Raw genomic sequence first — 16,326 nt, forward strand, 5'->3', positions numbered from 1 at the left:
TCATTTGACTTTTTTCCTCCAGGATGCTAGGCAAAGCCACCTCTTCATTCCGCTGAGTTTGGGAGAAATGAGCAAGTTGAATTAGAGCTAAGGCACTTTCCTCCACGCAACCCAGTGCGAGATGGCTCTCGGTGTGTGGCGAAGGAGATACAGTTGAGAGTCCCGTTTGTGACCCCCACTAATCCTCCACTTCCGAGAAGACAGGCTGGAAGCTTATTCCCCTTCAGAGACCTGACAATCGGACTCTCTGCTCTGCTCTCCAGGCAGTAAGCGAGGCAGCACACCGCCCCTTCTCCTGCTCCACCTCCATTCACCGAAAGTCCCACACGGCCTCAGGTAGGCAGAGGCTGGCTAGGGGGAGTCTCCACCCCAGCTGGCGGCAGCCATTCTGCGTTCTGGCGCTGAGGGGGAGGCCCATTGGCTGGGGCGCTGCCAGTCTCGGGAGGGGGTGTGGTGGGGGTGGGCTCTAGGGCCGCCGCGGGTCGAGGCTGCTCACAGTGTGTAGGGTGGTGGTTGAGCTGGAGCCGGAGCCAGTGCGCTTCAGACTTGAGAACAGTTCAGAGAGTCAGAACGTGCCCGAAAGAGAGAGAGAGAGAGCCCGCGAGTGAGTGCAAGGGGACCTAGAGGAGTCAGGGCGAGAAAGCGAGAGCTCTAAGAGCTAAGCTTGAGACAGAGTGACCATGGCTGTCTCCGCACCTCCGGTGATCTCTGCAACTTCCACCAGCGCTGGCGTCCCGGGGGGTTTATTCCGGGCTGAACCCCTGTATTCATCTCCAGGAGAACCCCCTCGTCTAACCCCTAATATGATCAACAGTTTCATGGCTAGTAACCACAACGGCTTGGTGTCGTGGGTGGCGGGATTGGTGGTGGCAGCGGTGGCACCAGCAACACCAACACAAACGAGTGCCGGATGGTCGACATGCATGGGGTGAAGGTGGCTTCATTCCTGATGGACGGCCAGGAACTGATCTGCCTGCCGCAAGTCTTTGACCTTTTCCTCAAGCACCTGGTGGGAGGGTTGCACACAGTGTACACTAAGCTGAAGAGGCTGGACATATCTCCGGTGGTGTGCACTGTGGAGCAAGTTCGAATCCTCCGCTGGCTGGGGGCCATCCAGCCCGGGGTGAATCGTTGCAAGCTCATCACCAGGAAAGACTTCTGGAAACTTTTGTTCACAGTTGCACCAACGCCAGGTGAGACACTCATTGCTCGACTCTTTCTCTCCTTACCCCCTTTGCCCTCTTCTGCATGTTTTAAACCAGCCTCATCCAACTTGGTCTGTAGAGATTGAGTTCGCTTCTTTGCACTGTAATCGGCGGGGTTGAGAGAACTAGAAGGGCTCATAAATTAATTGCCAGTCCTTTCTAGGGTGCTCTCAGTGATAGGGCTTCAGTTTGGAAAAGTCCCGCACAAACTTCAGTAGAAATCCTCCACTGAAACTTTACAGCCTTTCACCTACATCTTGCATGGCTTTTTGGCTGCTCGTGGTAGTTATTTTCTTTATTTGGTTTTCTTTCCTGCTCTTTTGTGGCCATACGGGTCGAATAGTTTTTCTTCTGAACTCGGACACCAAGGGATTTCTTGGGGGTGGGGGCTGGCTGAGCTGTAACCTGGGCTCCTAAGCTGGCAAACGGAGAAAATGGCATTTAGGGGGGGCAGGGGACGGAAGTCTAGAATCATCCCAGAGGGTGATTCGATCCCCATCCTGTATGTTTGTTGTGAGAGTGTATGGGATGTGTGTGCTGTGATGGTGGAGGTGGTGTGTGTGTGTGTGTGTGTGTGTGTGTGTGTGTGTGTACACGCTTGTAGAAGTGCTTGCAAGGACATATGCTCACGCCTGCTGTGCAAAGCTCCCTGGTGCACGATAAAGTAGATGAGTCCTTTTTTTTTTAAACAACAACAACAACAACAACAAAAACAAAAACATAAAAACAAAAAACAAAAGGATGAGGACAGATGCTAATTTCCTGGAATCCTCCCTTTTGGGCCACCTGCAGAGGTTAATGTGGGCCATAGAATGCTGGGGCTCACACTAGGCTGAGGCTTGGTGTAGAAGTTAGTAAGCTCTTTTGTTTTTGTTTTTTGTTTTTTTTTCTATTTTTTTTGAGAGGATGACCCAGCTCCCCCACCTCAGACAAACTAGTTAGTTGGAAGGATCCCCTTTCTCCCAAGAGAGGGTCGTTTAAATAATAATAGCCACCTTCCCAAGTCATTAAGTGTACCTCCTTGATATCACAGTTTAAAAGTACATTGGAGACTACGTGTTCATGTGCACTTAGAAGCAACTTTTGTTTGATGTTTTGAATAAAATTTTAGGAAAGGAAACCGTTGAGAATTATTTGACATTCAAAAATATGAATTAGTAATCTGGGGTGCTTATTTCTTCTCCAGTCTGGTGATGTCTCAAGAAAATAATCATTTAAAACATGAGATTTGTATACAAATCAGGAACTTACAATTCCTGGATGAAAAAGGAGCAAAGAGCTTTGCTGCAAAGCAGCAGCATAGTTGATCATTCTATAAAGAACTTCTCCTGAGGTCTAGTCTCACAGTACAACTTTAAATGATGCTATCTCTGCCTGAGTCTGAGGAATGAAACTGCAACTGCTTTGTCGCGGCTGCTGTAAAAGCTAAATTGCTGTCTTTACTGAAATGTACTGATGATAACTTATAGGCAAACTGTTGCTTACTAGTGCAATAAACAAAATACTGCTGTAGAACTTACGAGAGAACGTTTTCTTGTTCCTTCTGAACAACTTCTGTGTTCAAGCAACTAAACAGAACCCAGCTCAGAGGGAAACTCCTACCTGATTCCCATGTAAAACTTAAAAGCCTGTCTCATAAAATGAACTTTTCTCAAGGTAGATGACTTTAAAACACAAAGGATTAAAAGCCTCTCTCAATACAAGACAAAATTATTGGTTTTAGAAATAGAAATATTTTATAGACAATAGAAACATTTCATTTTGATTACTAAGAATATTACGAATATATGAACCAGAATTTCTAATGGAGGCCATGTGATTCATTTATTGATATTCAGATACACTCACTTGCAGAGAGAAAAAGCCATATTCATCTTTTCTCCTCCTTCTCTTTGTTTTTTTTCTTTCCCTTTTCTTCTTCATCATTTCCCCTCCCCAAGTTGTTATTCTTAAAGTGAAAATTTTATACAGGGACCCATTTCCCCCTTTCTCAATAATTAATAATCTCATTCTTGAGAAATATTTATGAGTTTCACTCAGAATTAACAGGTTATTATTTTATTATGACATTGATGTTTTTTCTATAAATAAGAACTTTTCTTACATTTTAATGAGACATACCAAAGAGATAAATTATAAATTAATTAGTATACTGAGACATACTGTTCTATACTATTTTGGGATCCTGTTATAATATGTTTTATATTCCTGTTTTAATCTAATTAAGCTTTATTTATTCCTTATCATTTACATAGCTAACATTTCTACTTGATGTTTTGGAAAATTGTGATAGAAAAGTATTAAATATGGAAAATATATTTGTGATATGATGGGCTGTGCATTCTATTATGTTTTATAATATATATTTTGAAAAATTGTCTTGCAAGTATTGAAACATAAAATTATAAAAATTATGAAACCTGTTTTATGGCTACAACACATAAAGAAGTGAGGAAAGCTACTAGACAAAAATACACGTAATACATATATAGTAATTTTTAAATAGGGAAAAGTACAGTTACCTGAAAAAACTAGTTAATGATAATATAACATTGGCAAATATTCCTGCTGCAAATGCTCTCATGAATATGTTAATAAAATTGCAAAATATGATTCTTATGACAAAATGCTTCATTCCTCTAGGTAACACTGTTTACAAAAATCTATGATTTTAAATACAATCTAAAGTTAGTGTTTAGATCGACACTATTTCTGTCACTTTTTAATTCAGTAAAGGGAGGAGTGAGAGGTCTACAAAGCCACTAGGCTCAGGATGAAAGCATAAAGTAGGTGGGACACATGGTAAGAAAGAGACATGCAGTGAAGAGCAGAATTATGTCATAAGGAGAGGAAGATGAAGGGAAAGATCCTATAAGCATACCGAAGAAGATGAGTGGTGTTCTCAATGGAGACTTGCCTAAAGAGGATTGCTCATAAAGATTCATGACTTACCTCTTCAAGCTAAAAGGGAGGAGGAAGAAAAGTACAAGAAAAAGAAAAATTGCACATACTGAGTGGAAACTCATTCTGATGGATAAAATTTCATAAGACCTATTTTCATAATGGCACTATTGGCAATTATCTTTCCCTGATTTCAAATACACTTTTCCTTCTTTGTCAAATGCATGGTAAAGAGTATGTGTCCTGACGAGAGTCTTTAATTCGTACTGTTCTCTATGTTATCTCATGCAAAATGGATCATTTTCAAATTTCTTATTTTCAGAAGCCCTAATATATTGCTTGAGGTAGCTTTTTGCTATAGTTTGGTGCAATTCATACCAAAGAAACATGATATATATATATATATATATATATATATATATTATCATTTCCTTCATAGTACTAAGAGTCATGATAAGAACTCTATTAGTGTCATATGTTTTAATTACTGAAGCATTCAAAGTTGTCTTCTCAGAGAAGTTGTGAAATAATGTGTACTTCAACTACTAGAGAGTAGTACAACAAAAGTCCTGAACATATATTACTCCATTAGGTAAGTTAAGCTTTCTATCATTACAATGATGCCTTTGAAAGGGGCAGTACAATGTCTCTCTTCATGCTGTTTTACCTGAAATGGAATAGTGAAGGTGTAATTGGGATGATTAAGAAAATGATGATTTTAAAAATCACTAAACCAAATGGAAAATGTCTTCTTTTAGATTTAAAGAACATGTTTTGTTTCATTGCTTTATGGGAAAAGTTGGAAATGTTAATGTTCAGAGAAAGGCAATTTCAGATAGCATATCTTCACTCTTTGTGTACTGGATCTTCCTGACTACATTGTCACAAGTATATCAGCAGTTATACACGAAATGACAAATTGTTCTTAGTAACTATGCAAATAGACCAATATATTTTAGTGATACCACTTTTTAATCTACTTGCCTACATAAAAGTTACATTGTCAGATTTCAGGGTCAGCATTTTATTTCATTGTGAAAGCAATTAATTACATGTCATTCACTTTCACCCTCAAGAATAGTTGAATAGATGATGTAGAAATAAGAATGTATGATTAAGACAGCATTGTAATAATTATTTGGAGGCATGACTTAACAATAGTGAAATACAAGTTTGCTTTTGAAATTAAAATTCACAATGCTTCACTTATATTTCATTTGACAGTATAGAAACTGAACATATAGGTGTTTTGATGTTGGAATAATTTTATGTTAATTTACTGACATTTATATTATTTAAACTATTCTTGAACATGAAAAAGATGTTTATTATAAGTGCTCAATGAATTTAGCTTTGTACTCAAGCTTGGGTGTATCCTTTAGAGTTCATGGTCCATATAGTAACATAGTTTACTTGAAACTGTTGCTTTGCATTTATTATAAAATTATGCATCATCAAGTTTTTAAAGAGCTTGTATAACTTTTGTGGACTGGTACTCTGTATTACAGACACTTTCACAGATAATAGAAATGCTATGAAATAAATCTGGACAATGAATACATATCTCTTATTTCATAGAGTGCTGATGAGGTAGTTCTTGTCTCTTAAAAGCATCCAGACAACAAAAAATCCTCAGTGCTAGAAGAATGGTGCTAATATCAGAATGATAACGATGCAGTCATATGTCAATACTTACCTTCATTTTAACCATACACTTCTGCCTAATTTTTTTATTTATTTAGATACTCCAGATACTGAGTGACTTTCATGTTTTCCTCGAATACCTTTATCTTAGGTGATGCATGTGATAGGCTAGTAGATATTTGGAGTTTTACGTATGATATTATTCTCAGTACACACATGGTGCATGATTGTAAATAGATTTTTAGAATGGTATTGTCTTCTGGCATTAGTATTTTGTATGCTTTTATGTAAGAAATTCTTGAAGTAGAAGTTATTGAATTTGAGTTATTTGGTTCTATTCCAAGAACTCATATTTTGTGTAGTTGCTTAATAAAAAAATTACCTTTTTGCAAATGATTATTATTGTGAGAATCCTTAATCACAATACATTTCAGTTGGCAATATACATCTCCAGTTGCACTTTATCTTGTTTGCAAAGATACATATAATTGGGATTTATTCACTCTACATATTTCATATATCTTTAAAACCAACCTAGTTGATCTATAACTGACTATATTGTGTTTATGGCTAAAAGTAGTCCCCAAAGCAAGACAATTAGGTATTAATGATATTCTTATTTGCATATTCAAAGAGGTCTCTAGTAGCATTTTTCCTTCCTCTTTTTTTTTTTTTCCATTTCACCAGCTCAACCTGCAAAACTCTTCACTGTCACTTCAGATCACAATTCTCTGTGAAGATAAAAGCAACTTGTTTAAACACATTTTGCTTTGAAGGGAAATTGAACATTTGCACCTAATAAGCCCTGATTGGAACTGAAATGCAAATTGTGTTTTGATTTATCTCTTTTACACTTTTTTCCATTTGAATTGATCTTGCATTAATTTCACCAAGCGGCTCTGTGAGGCTGCAGATGTTGCCCCGTGTTTAATAAATCAATGAGACAGATCTGAATGAATCACTTCAGATGGATTCTCTGCTCGGTTTGATGTCTAGATGTTATTCTTAGCTTGTTATCATGACAGATGCATTAATGTTCCCATACACTGCCAGCAATGTCAAAGAGATTGAAGCTTTTAAAGTGGCGGCATCCCTTTTTCCATTTTCTGCTAGAACAACTACATTTATATTATTTTACTTAGAAATCAGAGTAAAACATCAAAGCAGTCATAAGATTTCTGTGAAAAGATTTTTAATTATTATATTATATTTTAATCATTCTGAAATGATGAAACACAATATAGTATAAACCTAAATAAAGGGAAGCTGCTTAATAATGCCAGTCTATTAATATTTAATCACAAAACAAAAAAATGAGAATTAGCAATATATGATTAGGACACATTGAAAATGCCATTATAAATGGAATAATACAATATCCAAATTGATTATAGAAGGGTGTCAGTTTTTAAAGCCTTACTAATAAGCTTTTTGTTGGCTTAATGCTGCAATATAGTTTTACCAAGGGATTTGGAACCCTTCAGTATTTAATTTTTTTTTAAGTAGGAAGGAGAAAAATCTGTCTATTGTATATTAATCATTTCCTTAGTTTGTGATACTGAAAAATGTTAGAAAAATTTATTTTACCTTAGCATATATAATTTATTTATATTCTAATTACTTGCAAACCCTATAATATTTTAAACCATAAGTGTTATTTCTATAGCATATTTTTAAACTAGTGAAGAACATATATGTAAGCCTATAGGACCTTCATATAAATATAGTGAAATTACTTACCTTTATCAAATATCATACGTCCCATACCTTACATTTAATCTCTTGCTTTCTTACATTGGTTTTCAGAGAAAAACAACAATGTCAATTGACATGAAACATGTGGTCTAAGATTTCAATAGCTAGAGTTTTAAGTTAATATCAGATATGTGAAAATGAAAAAAAATCAAACCAGATTCAATCTTTGATTTATTTAAAGGACATATGTTTTAAGACAACAACATTTATGGCTTGATGTAGCTTGATGGCATACCACTTCCCCAAGGGCCTATGTTCCATCAAAAGCATATAAAATGAATAGATTTTTAGAAGTAGTGTCTCTTTATAGAAATTTACAACATTCTTTAAGCACAATTGTATTGCTACTTAGATTATGACAAGAAACTCTGTTGAATGACAAGGTTCAGATTGTAAAACATTTCAGAAAAAATTGTCTTCAGGTAGTCATTTCAGAAGCTCAGGGTATGGTTTATTATGTATAGTCAAGTATGAACAGAAAGTTATTATGAACTTGATGGAATTAAGTATAGTTAATTAGGTTCTTAAAATTTTGTTTAAAACCTGTGCATATCTTCACAGTGAGGTCTCATCTCTTTTCTATGCTAAATTTATATATTATAGTTAGTGAAGTAAGACTGAGAATATAAGATTCAATACAAATTATTTCATATAAAACTGAATATAACATAATTCCAGAATAACTGAATTTATTACATACAATAAAATCTTGGATTTATGCAAAATATATGTATTTTTGTGATACTGTCTTAGAAACCAGTAATATTCATTATATAAACCTAACACTTTTTATATGTGAGGCATCAAATTGACATTGGCTGAGTGAATACAATCATATACACATTTATAGTTTTTGTGTAATTATTTACATTGGTTTTTGCTCCTTACGTAACTGCTACATAATAGTTACACAAAGTGTGCAGTTGTTTGCCTTAATCCTGAAATTTTAACTCTGGTGTAAAATCATTTGTAATCACACCATAAACCTTTCAGAAATACATATACAAAGGTATCAAAACCTATTATGCTGAATTAGATTATCTGACATGAATTATATTCTGATATAAATTATGACTTCTTAATGTTTACTTTTACTGAAAGCCCAGGGGAGATGTTCTAATGTTCTAAATAGGCAAGAATTAATAAGTGAAAGAAGACTAATGGCATAAAATTATTCTTAGTTATTTAGACTGGTACATTAGCATAATACATGTGATATTTGACTTGGGGTCTTTTTTCAAACAGACAATACTTGTCTAAAGGGAGTTGATAAGACAAGATTCCATCATTCTTTCTAGAATGGAAACAGAAATATACTAAGATACATGATTCATTAGTTTCTTGAATTTGAAGTTTCAATAATATTCAAACTCCAGTTTACATGACATATCTTCCACACGTCCTAATTAAAAGAATAATATATTTTATCAAGTATAATTATTTTTGGAAAGTAAATATTACTTTCATCTAGGAACCCTGAGGTTGAAGTTATTTCTCTCTATGCACTGTTTTGCGCAATTGTGATTATTTAGTATATTAGTGAAAACTGCAATGAAAACTTTTATTAATGAAAATGTAATTGTACTACGGAAAAATATAGCATTGGAATAATTTAAAAACAATAGTGGCATACAGTGTTTTAATTGCTGTATGACCTTTTTTTTACACATTTGTTGCTTAGTACTGTGTGTTAAGATATTAAACATTCAATTGCAGTTGTGTCAAATGATCTTATCAGGTTGCTTGCAACTGTTAGCTGGTAACAGCATTTAGGCTACATTTAGTCTATCTGCTATTTACGTGATGGGATAAAAAGAAAAAAAAAGTAATATTGATCTGTCTCTGGATTAAAGTTTCAAACAAAAATGAGTCTTAACACAAAACTTTTTTTTTTTTTTATGATTTTCAACTTGCCATTGATCTTCTAGTTTTATTGCATTCATTATTTATTAAAAGAATTTGCAAGCTAAACATAACGTTAAGCTAGTTTGCACACAGGGACCGCACTTAGGAAATTGAATGGAAATTGCATTAGAGATGAACATCTGTGCTATTTTTCCACTCATGTGTTTATGGGTTTGTATAAAAGGTGTATTGGATAACAGTTACAACTACATTATAACACAACCAATATAGATTTTGCTTTTAGGTCAATTTTTTTTTGGAAAAATTGTTTCCCACATTTATCTAAATAACGTATTACAACAAACTGTGTTTGGATAAATTTAGGCTACTATAGCACTAGTGCATCATTTATACTCTCTTTTTTGTGTGGTACTCTAAAATATAAACATAAAAAGTACCCGCAATTGCACAATTATTGAGTAAAACTGTATCATCATCTCTTCCTGGTCTTCAGTAGTACAGTAATGCAATTGACATAATTCTTAGTTAAGAACCTGGAGTCAGTTTAGTTTCTTCCCCTCTACCCCAACTGGTACTGTGGATTGACCTCAGAGTTTCATAGTTGCTACCTCTGAGCCATGCCCTCACCGGAAGAAACTGGAGTTAAACGCCATATTAGGTCATTCATAAGAAAGCTTAACATAACTACCCATAAGATGGCATTTTGTATGTGTGCTATATCATGATCTACCTGAAAGTATATACATACATACACTGAATCTTTGTTCTGAATAACACTATCAATATTAAGGAAATCTGGCTTCCATACAATTCCCCTGTATGTTTAGTGCCAAGAGGTTTAGTTCCATTTAGTTTTTTATCCCCTGAAAGTTCTTTTGAGGTCATATGTCAGACCTCAGGGATTCTTGCTTTTCAATTATTGTCTTTAACTTGAAGGCATTTGTAAAATTAATTCCTTATTTAAGTTTTATATTTTCAATAAATAAAAATGTTTTGTCAATCATTTTGATCCCTCATCATTGTTCATATTTATTATAGTGTGTTTTCAGCACTTATTAATTATGTACTATGTGATATTAAGGTATATATACATATATATACATATATATATGTCTATCACGTGATATATAAGCAAGAGTCACCATTCTAGTGGATGTATTTCGTACTCATCTTTACCTTGGATGTATAAGATTTAATCACATTATGACTCATTGTATTTACTAATTTAATATTTGTGATAACTGTTTTTGCAATACCAGTTGTCAAATAGTCCCAAATTTTCATAGCCATATCTGGGTCCTATGTATATGAGTAAACAGTGGGATACTCTGCACTCTTTAGCATTATATTAGAGAGATCAAGCTAAAAGGGTGGGAGTTACTAAACATTCAATTGTAGATGAAAGTTTTTCTTTTATGTGAAGAAGCTGTATTTTATTTGTGATAAGAATTTTAAACTGGTCAGACTTTCTAGTTCAGACTTTTACTTTTTGTCTCGTATTTTACAAAATTATATTTCATAAATTAAAATGAAATAATAAAAGGTTTGGGAGTTTGTTGAGCAATTCACTCTTAAACATAAGTAACTGGATAACACACTTATTCATTGTACAAATATACACACATTCATGTTAATGTGAAGCTTGACACTTTGGAAGGAGCCTGTAATCTACTAAACTTTTACATTTATTTTGTGAAAAAATTTATGAGTACTTACTAAGTTTTTATTTGAGGAAGACACGAAAGAAGCTCATTCATAGGAAAGGTTTACTGTGTCGTACCTTTTATGCATAGTTCACTCGGTTTTGGTCTTAATTTATAAGCCAATTGCAGCATGAAGTTTGAGCAAATAAGGTATCTATAACACATGATATTTCCTACCATGTTAATTTGCTTATTTATTTTAGCAAATGTTTAGTGAGTACTGCTGTGTGCAGTGTTACTTATGAAATGGAAAGTAGTATACCGAAGCACCATGTATATTCTTGTTTTTCTCATTTGCAGATAACCTTTCATAGTTACTTCTCAGCTAATTTGCAATGTAGGAAGAAATGGAAGATAATAAATGCAACTTGAAAAGCAGGAAGTAATGATAAAAAAATTATTTGCCTCAATGTACTTTGCATTATTTTATTATTAAATTTTATTGTATTTTTCTTTTATGTACATTAAGTGATGAATTGGAGTTGATAATGTAGAAACATGTCGAGGTTGAATTCAACTTAAAATTACATTATTTGTGTAAAAGCATTTATTTCAAACAAAGCATAAGCATACATGCAGCATACATGTTACAGCTAACAAAAGGGACTGGCTCATATTCATTAGTGACCACTAACAATATATTTTTCTTGAATTTACTCGTATGTTGTCTGTGGAAAGATCTATGATCTTAAACAACATAGTACTCATCATAGACTGTTATCCTGCAATAAATTTGGCAAATTTGATGAGATCTGTTGTTAATTTTAACATGTCCTGAACTTAGAAACTCTAAATGACAATTTTCTATGTTAAACATTTGAGGTTACTGTGACTTACAGGCCAAAACACAATAAATGAGTAGAGCTGGAAGTAAGAGTCTTAGGAAGTATTTTCACTCTATGAAAAGTAAAATTAATTCTCAATTTGTAGTTTAGGAAAAAAAGCAATATGATCGCAATGTTGCTTATGGCCCAGCAAGATGAGTTTTTTTTTTATTATTGGATATTTTTTATTTTCATTTCAAATATTATCTCCTTTTTGGTTTCTAGTCCACAAACCCCCTATCCCATCCCCCTCACCCTTCTATGAGGGCATTTCTCCCAAACCACCCATCCCTTCCCACCTTCCCATCCTCATATTCCCCTATGCTGGGGGATGGGGAGAGGGTTGGTCCAGGCTTGGCAGGACAAAGGGCTTCTCCTTCCATTGGTGCCCAACAAGGACAAGATGACTTATTTTAACATGAGCTTAAGATGAATATTTTGGCCTCTGAAGAATATATTAAATGTTGCAGAGCTTAATTTCTGTAAGTACCTTTGATATAGATATATTCTCACATTTGTAGTTGTTTTGGATTGGCCCTTGTGACACTAGAGGATGCATGGGTTTTTATTATTTTAGGAGCACTCTCTTTTTCATGAGTTTGTATGTTTCTTTAAGACCATTGTGCCAGAGTCTATGGTTATATTTTCTTTGTGGTTATTTTAAATCAAATGACTGCTTTGCTGTGTACTCAGTTTGGTAGTTTTGTTTTGTATTGTTCTTTGGATTTTCATTTATTTCTAAGTGCACTCTTAGTTTTTAATGTACATTTAACAAAATTAATTTCTCTGTTTAGTCTCTTTTATGTTAGTGAGAAAAATGTAAAAGTGCTTGACATAAACAGAACCATGAAAAAGCAGTAGAATGCAACATTTTTATTCCAGTTAGCCTCATGATCTTAAAGAGGGGTGGCCTGTATTTGGCTTATGCTATTAATGTCAGAGTTTTATTTGGACACAGGCCAAGGAATTGAGGTATTAATAAACAACATCATAGAAAACTTGATAAAACAATCCTCATGCAATAATAGTATAAAATAAGGCATAGGCAGTATATCGATAGAGGCTTTTTCATAGAGTTTTTTAATAACTCTCTCATGCCGTGAGTCAGTCCCAGCGTCTTACACATGCTGAGCAAATGCCTTAACACTGAACGTTGTATTACCCCTGAATATCTTTTTAGGTTTGTCATTTTTTGTAATGATGAGCTTAAACAGATTGATGAAGTGTAGGTGAGTGAACTTAGAAATTGTAATGGCAAAGTATTCAAATATTATTATACCTGGAGCCAAATGGTCATGAAGGAATGAGAGTAGAACCTTTGTATGAATGTTGTTATTAAAATTTACTCTTCTTACCATGTGTGGTGGCTGTCTTATACCTTTACTCCTACTTTAGGGAGGCAGAGACAGGCAGATTTAAAACCAACCTGCTTTGTGTAAAGAATTCCAGACTAACTAGGTGTACATAGAAAGACCTTGTCTCAAAGAAATTAATACCCCAAACCAAAAGACAACAGCAAAAACAGCATTCTTGAAAATGTCACTTTAAAGAAATGATACCATATTGATTTGTGTATCTTGGAGAAGTTATCTTACTACTATTAGCTTGACTATAGATACCTATAGTATGTTTTTGAAACATATTTTTAATATGAAGTTTCTACAAGGGATTAAATTTTGTCTTTGTGGGTATGTGTGAAGTTTGTATTTAATTCAATGGTGAATGGGTTTTAGTTTTAGGGAATAATTGGAACTACTGTGCTAAAATTATTTAACATTAAAAATTGAATTAAAGAATGACAAAGATAATAGTAAAGTTTAAATATGTAATGCACGCCTTAGAGTCTGAAAATATATCGGATAGTTGAAAATTACTAGCAAGATGTCTGGTCACTTTGCAACATGGTGTGTTTGGTGAATGCTATACTATTTCATTTATACTATTTCCACTCAATGCTCATCTGCATCATCCATGACAATAAGAAAACGTCCACTGCTACTAAGGAATAGTAATATATCTATGTAGACATTCACAGACTGCAAGACTCTTCAACATTTGTACTTAATTCGCACTATAATCCTATGAAACAGGCCATTTACCTCAAATTCAGGTGAGAAGATGGAAATGTAAGTACGGTAAATGAACTCCCTAAGGTTACACAGTCTGGTAAAGATAGCTACACCTGGAACCCCAGTCTTCTTTTGTGCCTGCTTGGGTACACTGTATTCTTTATTGTGTCTTGAATGGTGGACTTGAGCAAACAAGATTCAATAGTGGTGCATTGTTCCAGGTAGTTAGGGCATTATGGGATATGTAGTAGTGACAAATGGAGATAAACAAACTAGAAGGAGAAACACTACTCAAAAATTTTATTAGAATATCTTTAAGGACTTTGCACTTATAGAAAATGATATTTATTATTTGTTTTTGAAATATAGTAACAAAACTCCTTTGGATGGATACTCCTTCCTCCTCCCTCCCTTCCTCTCTCCATCCCCCGATTCTATCTTTTCCTCCTTCCTTCCTTCCCTCCTTCCTTCTTTCCTCCCTTCCTTCCTTCCTTCCTTCCTTCCTTCCTTCCTTCCTTCCTTCCTTCCTTCCTTCCTTCCCGCCCGCCCTCCTGTCCGCCTGTCTGCCTGCCGTCCTTCCTTCCATCCATCCTTTCTTTGTTCTTTCATTTTTTTCAGTCTTTCTTTTAACAGGATCTCATTATGTAGCCTGGACCGGTATGAGACTTTGCTATATAAATCAGGGAAGCTTTGAAATCATAGAGATCAGCCTGCCTCTGTCTCCTGAGTACTGGGATGAAATGAATGAGTCACCATGCCTAACAAGACTTATTTATTTTTGCATGCATAAAAAGGTTGGAGAATCATCAAAAATTGAATTCAGAATTGAAAATAGAAAGGAGCAATAATAACCCAAGAAATTATGTAGAATGTACAATAATTCATCAAATCATAATATTGAATTTCTGAAACATAATGATTATCTCTTCTGTTTAAGTCCCATTCTGTGATGTATGAGTGCCTTCGGAGAGCTTTGAATTTTACTATGGATAGACTTATGGAAATATACAGAAATTATATCTGTCCTAGTTACCTTTAACTGTCAACTTGACATGGTCTAGAGTCAAATGAGAGGGAAGCCTAGTGTTGCCTAGATAGGATTAGCCTGTAGCCATGTCTTCAGGGAGTTGTTTGGACTTAAGATTGATGTAGGACGGTACAGTGTAGGCTGGACTATCGATAGGCAGGTGGTCTGGACTGTACAAGAAAGTTATGAGCCAGATAGTGAGCCAGATAGGCAGTGTTCCTCCATGGTTTTGAATTTAATTTACTGCTTAGTTCTTGAGTTGACTTTCCTCAATGATAGACTAAAGCCTGGATGTATAAACCTAAGTTGCTTTTTGTCAGTGTTTTGAACAGCAATAGAGATTAAAACAGACCCCCTTCCCTTTCTTGCTTCCTTCTTTCCTCCCCCCTTTCACTCCCTTTATTTTTGTTCCATTCTTCTCTACCAGATAGGCATGAGGTATTCTGTTCCGTTAAGCATTCTTACTTGTGTACATTTAAAAAAATAAACAAATGGAGTGCATGACATCATAGCAAATTACATTGCGTGTTAGAAGGTAATAAGTACAGAAACAGAAACAGAGAAGGGATAGAAACAGAAAAGAGAGAGAGAGGAGTTAGCACAAAGGAATTCGGGGAAAGAATGCCAAAGGCTGAGGAAACATTTTGGCCCAAAGTCTTAAAACAGCATTTCAAGCATATTTGAAGAACATTAAAAACACTAGTATGGCTATTGTGGAGTAAGGGAAGAAAACTGGGAAGAACATAATGGTAATGAAGGAGTTTGTTTACACATGCCCTTAGAGTAATTGTTAAGATTTTAGCTTTTGCCATGAACTTATAAAATGGAGGGAAATTCATGTGCAGGGTTTTAAGAAGGGGTATTAGAGGATCTGACTCAAGTTTTTTGTTTGTTTGTTTGTTTGTTTTTTGTTTTTGAGACAAGTTCCTTCTGTGTGGTCTTGGTTGTCCTGGAATTCCCTCTGTAGACCAGGCTGGCTTTGAAATCATAGTGATCCACCTACCTCTGCCTCGAGTGCTGTGATTAAGGACATGTGCCACCAACACTCAGTTCAGACTTAAAGTTTTAAAAGCTCACTTTAGTGGCTAGATTGAGAATAGAGTTCAAGTGGGGTGCCATACAAACATACATACATACATACATACATACATACATACATACATACATACATACAAACGTGTGTGTGTGTGTGTGTGTGTGTGTGTGTGTGTTTGAGAGAAACATTTGAGCAGGAGAAAACATATTTGACATAGAAGTGAAGGAGTGATTACAAAAAAAATCAGGCTGAGGGTAAGTTGGTACATAGGGAGATCTCCCCTTCTTAGAGGCTAA

At 35.0% G+C, this 16,326-nt stretch overlaps 1 protein-coding gene across 1 annotated transcript in view; it reads left to right on the top strand.

Annotated features, from left to right (window-relative positions):
* The first annotated feature begins 539 nt into the window (after positions 1 to 539).
* The window catches only part of Dach2 (dachshund family transcription factor 2), a 487,343-nt gene continuing 471,556 nt past the window's right edge, over positions 540 to 16,326 (top strand). The window contains 3 exon segments of the mRNA XM_032890177.1: positions 540 to 839; positions 842 to 1,159; positions 1,162 to 1,193. Coding sequence (XP_032746068.1) covers positions 681 to 839; positions 842 to 1,159; positions 1,162 to 1,193 — 509 coding nt within the window. The 5' untranslated portion in view covers positions 540 to 680.

The sequence above is a fragment of the Rattus rattus genome, chromosome X, assembly GCF_011064425.1.
Source record: "Rattus rattus isolate New Zealand chromosome X, Rrattus_CSIRO_v1, whole genome shotgun sequence".
In the NCBI taxonomy this organism is placed as follows: domain Eukaryota; kingdom Metazoa; phylum Chordata; class Mammalia; order Rodentia; family Muridae; genus Rattus; species Rattus rattus.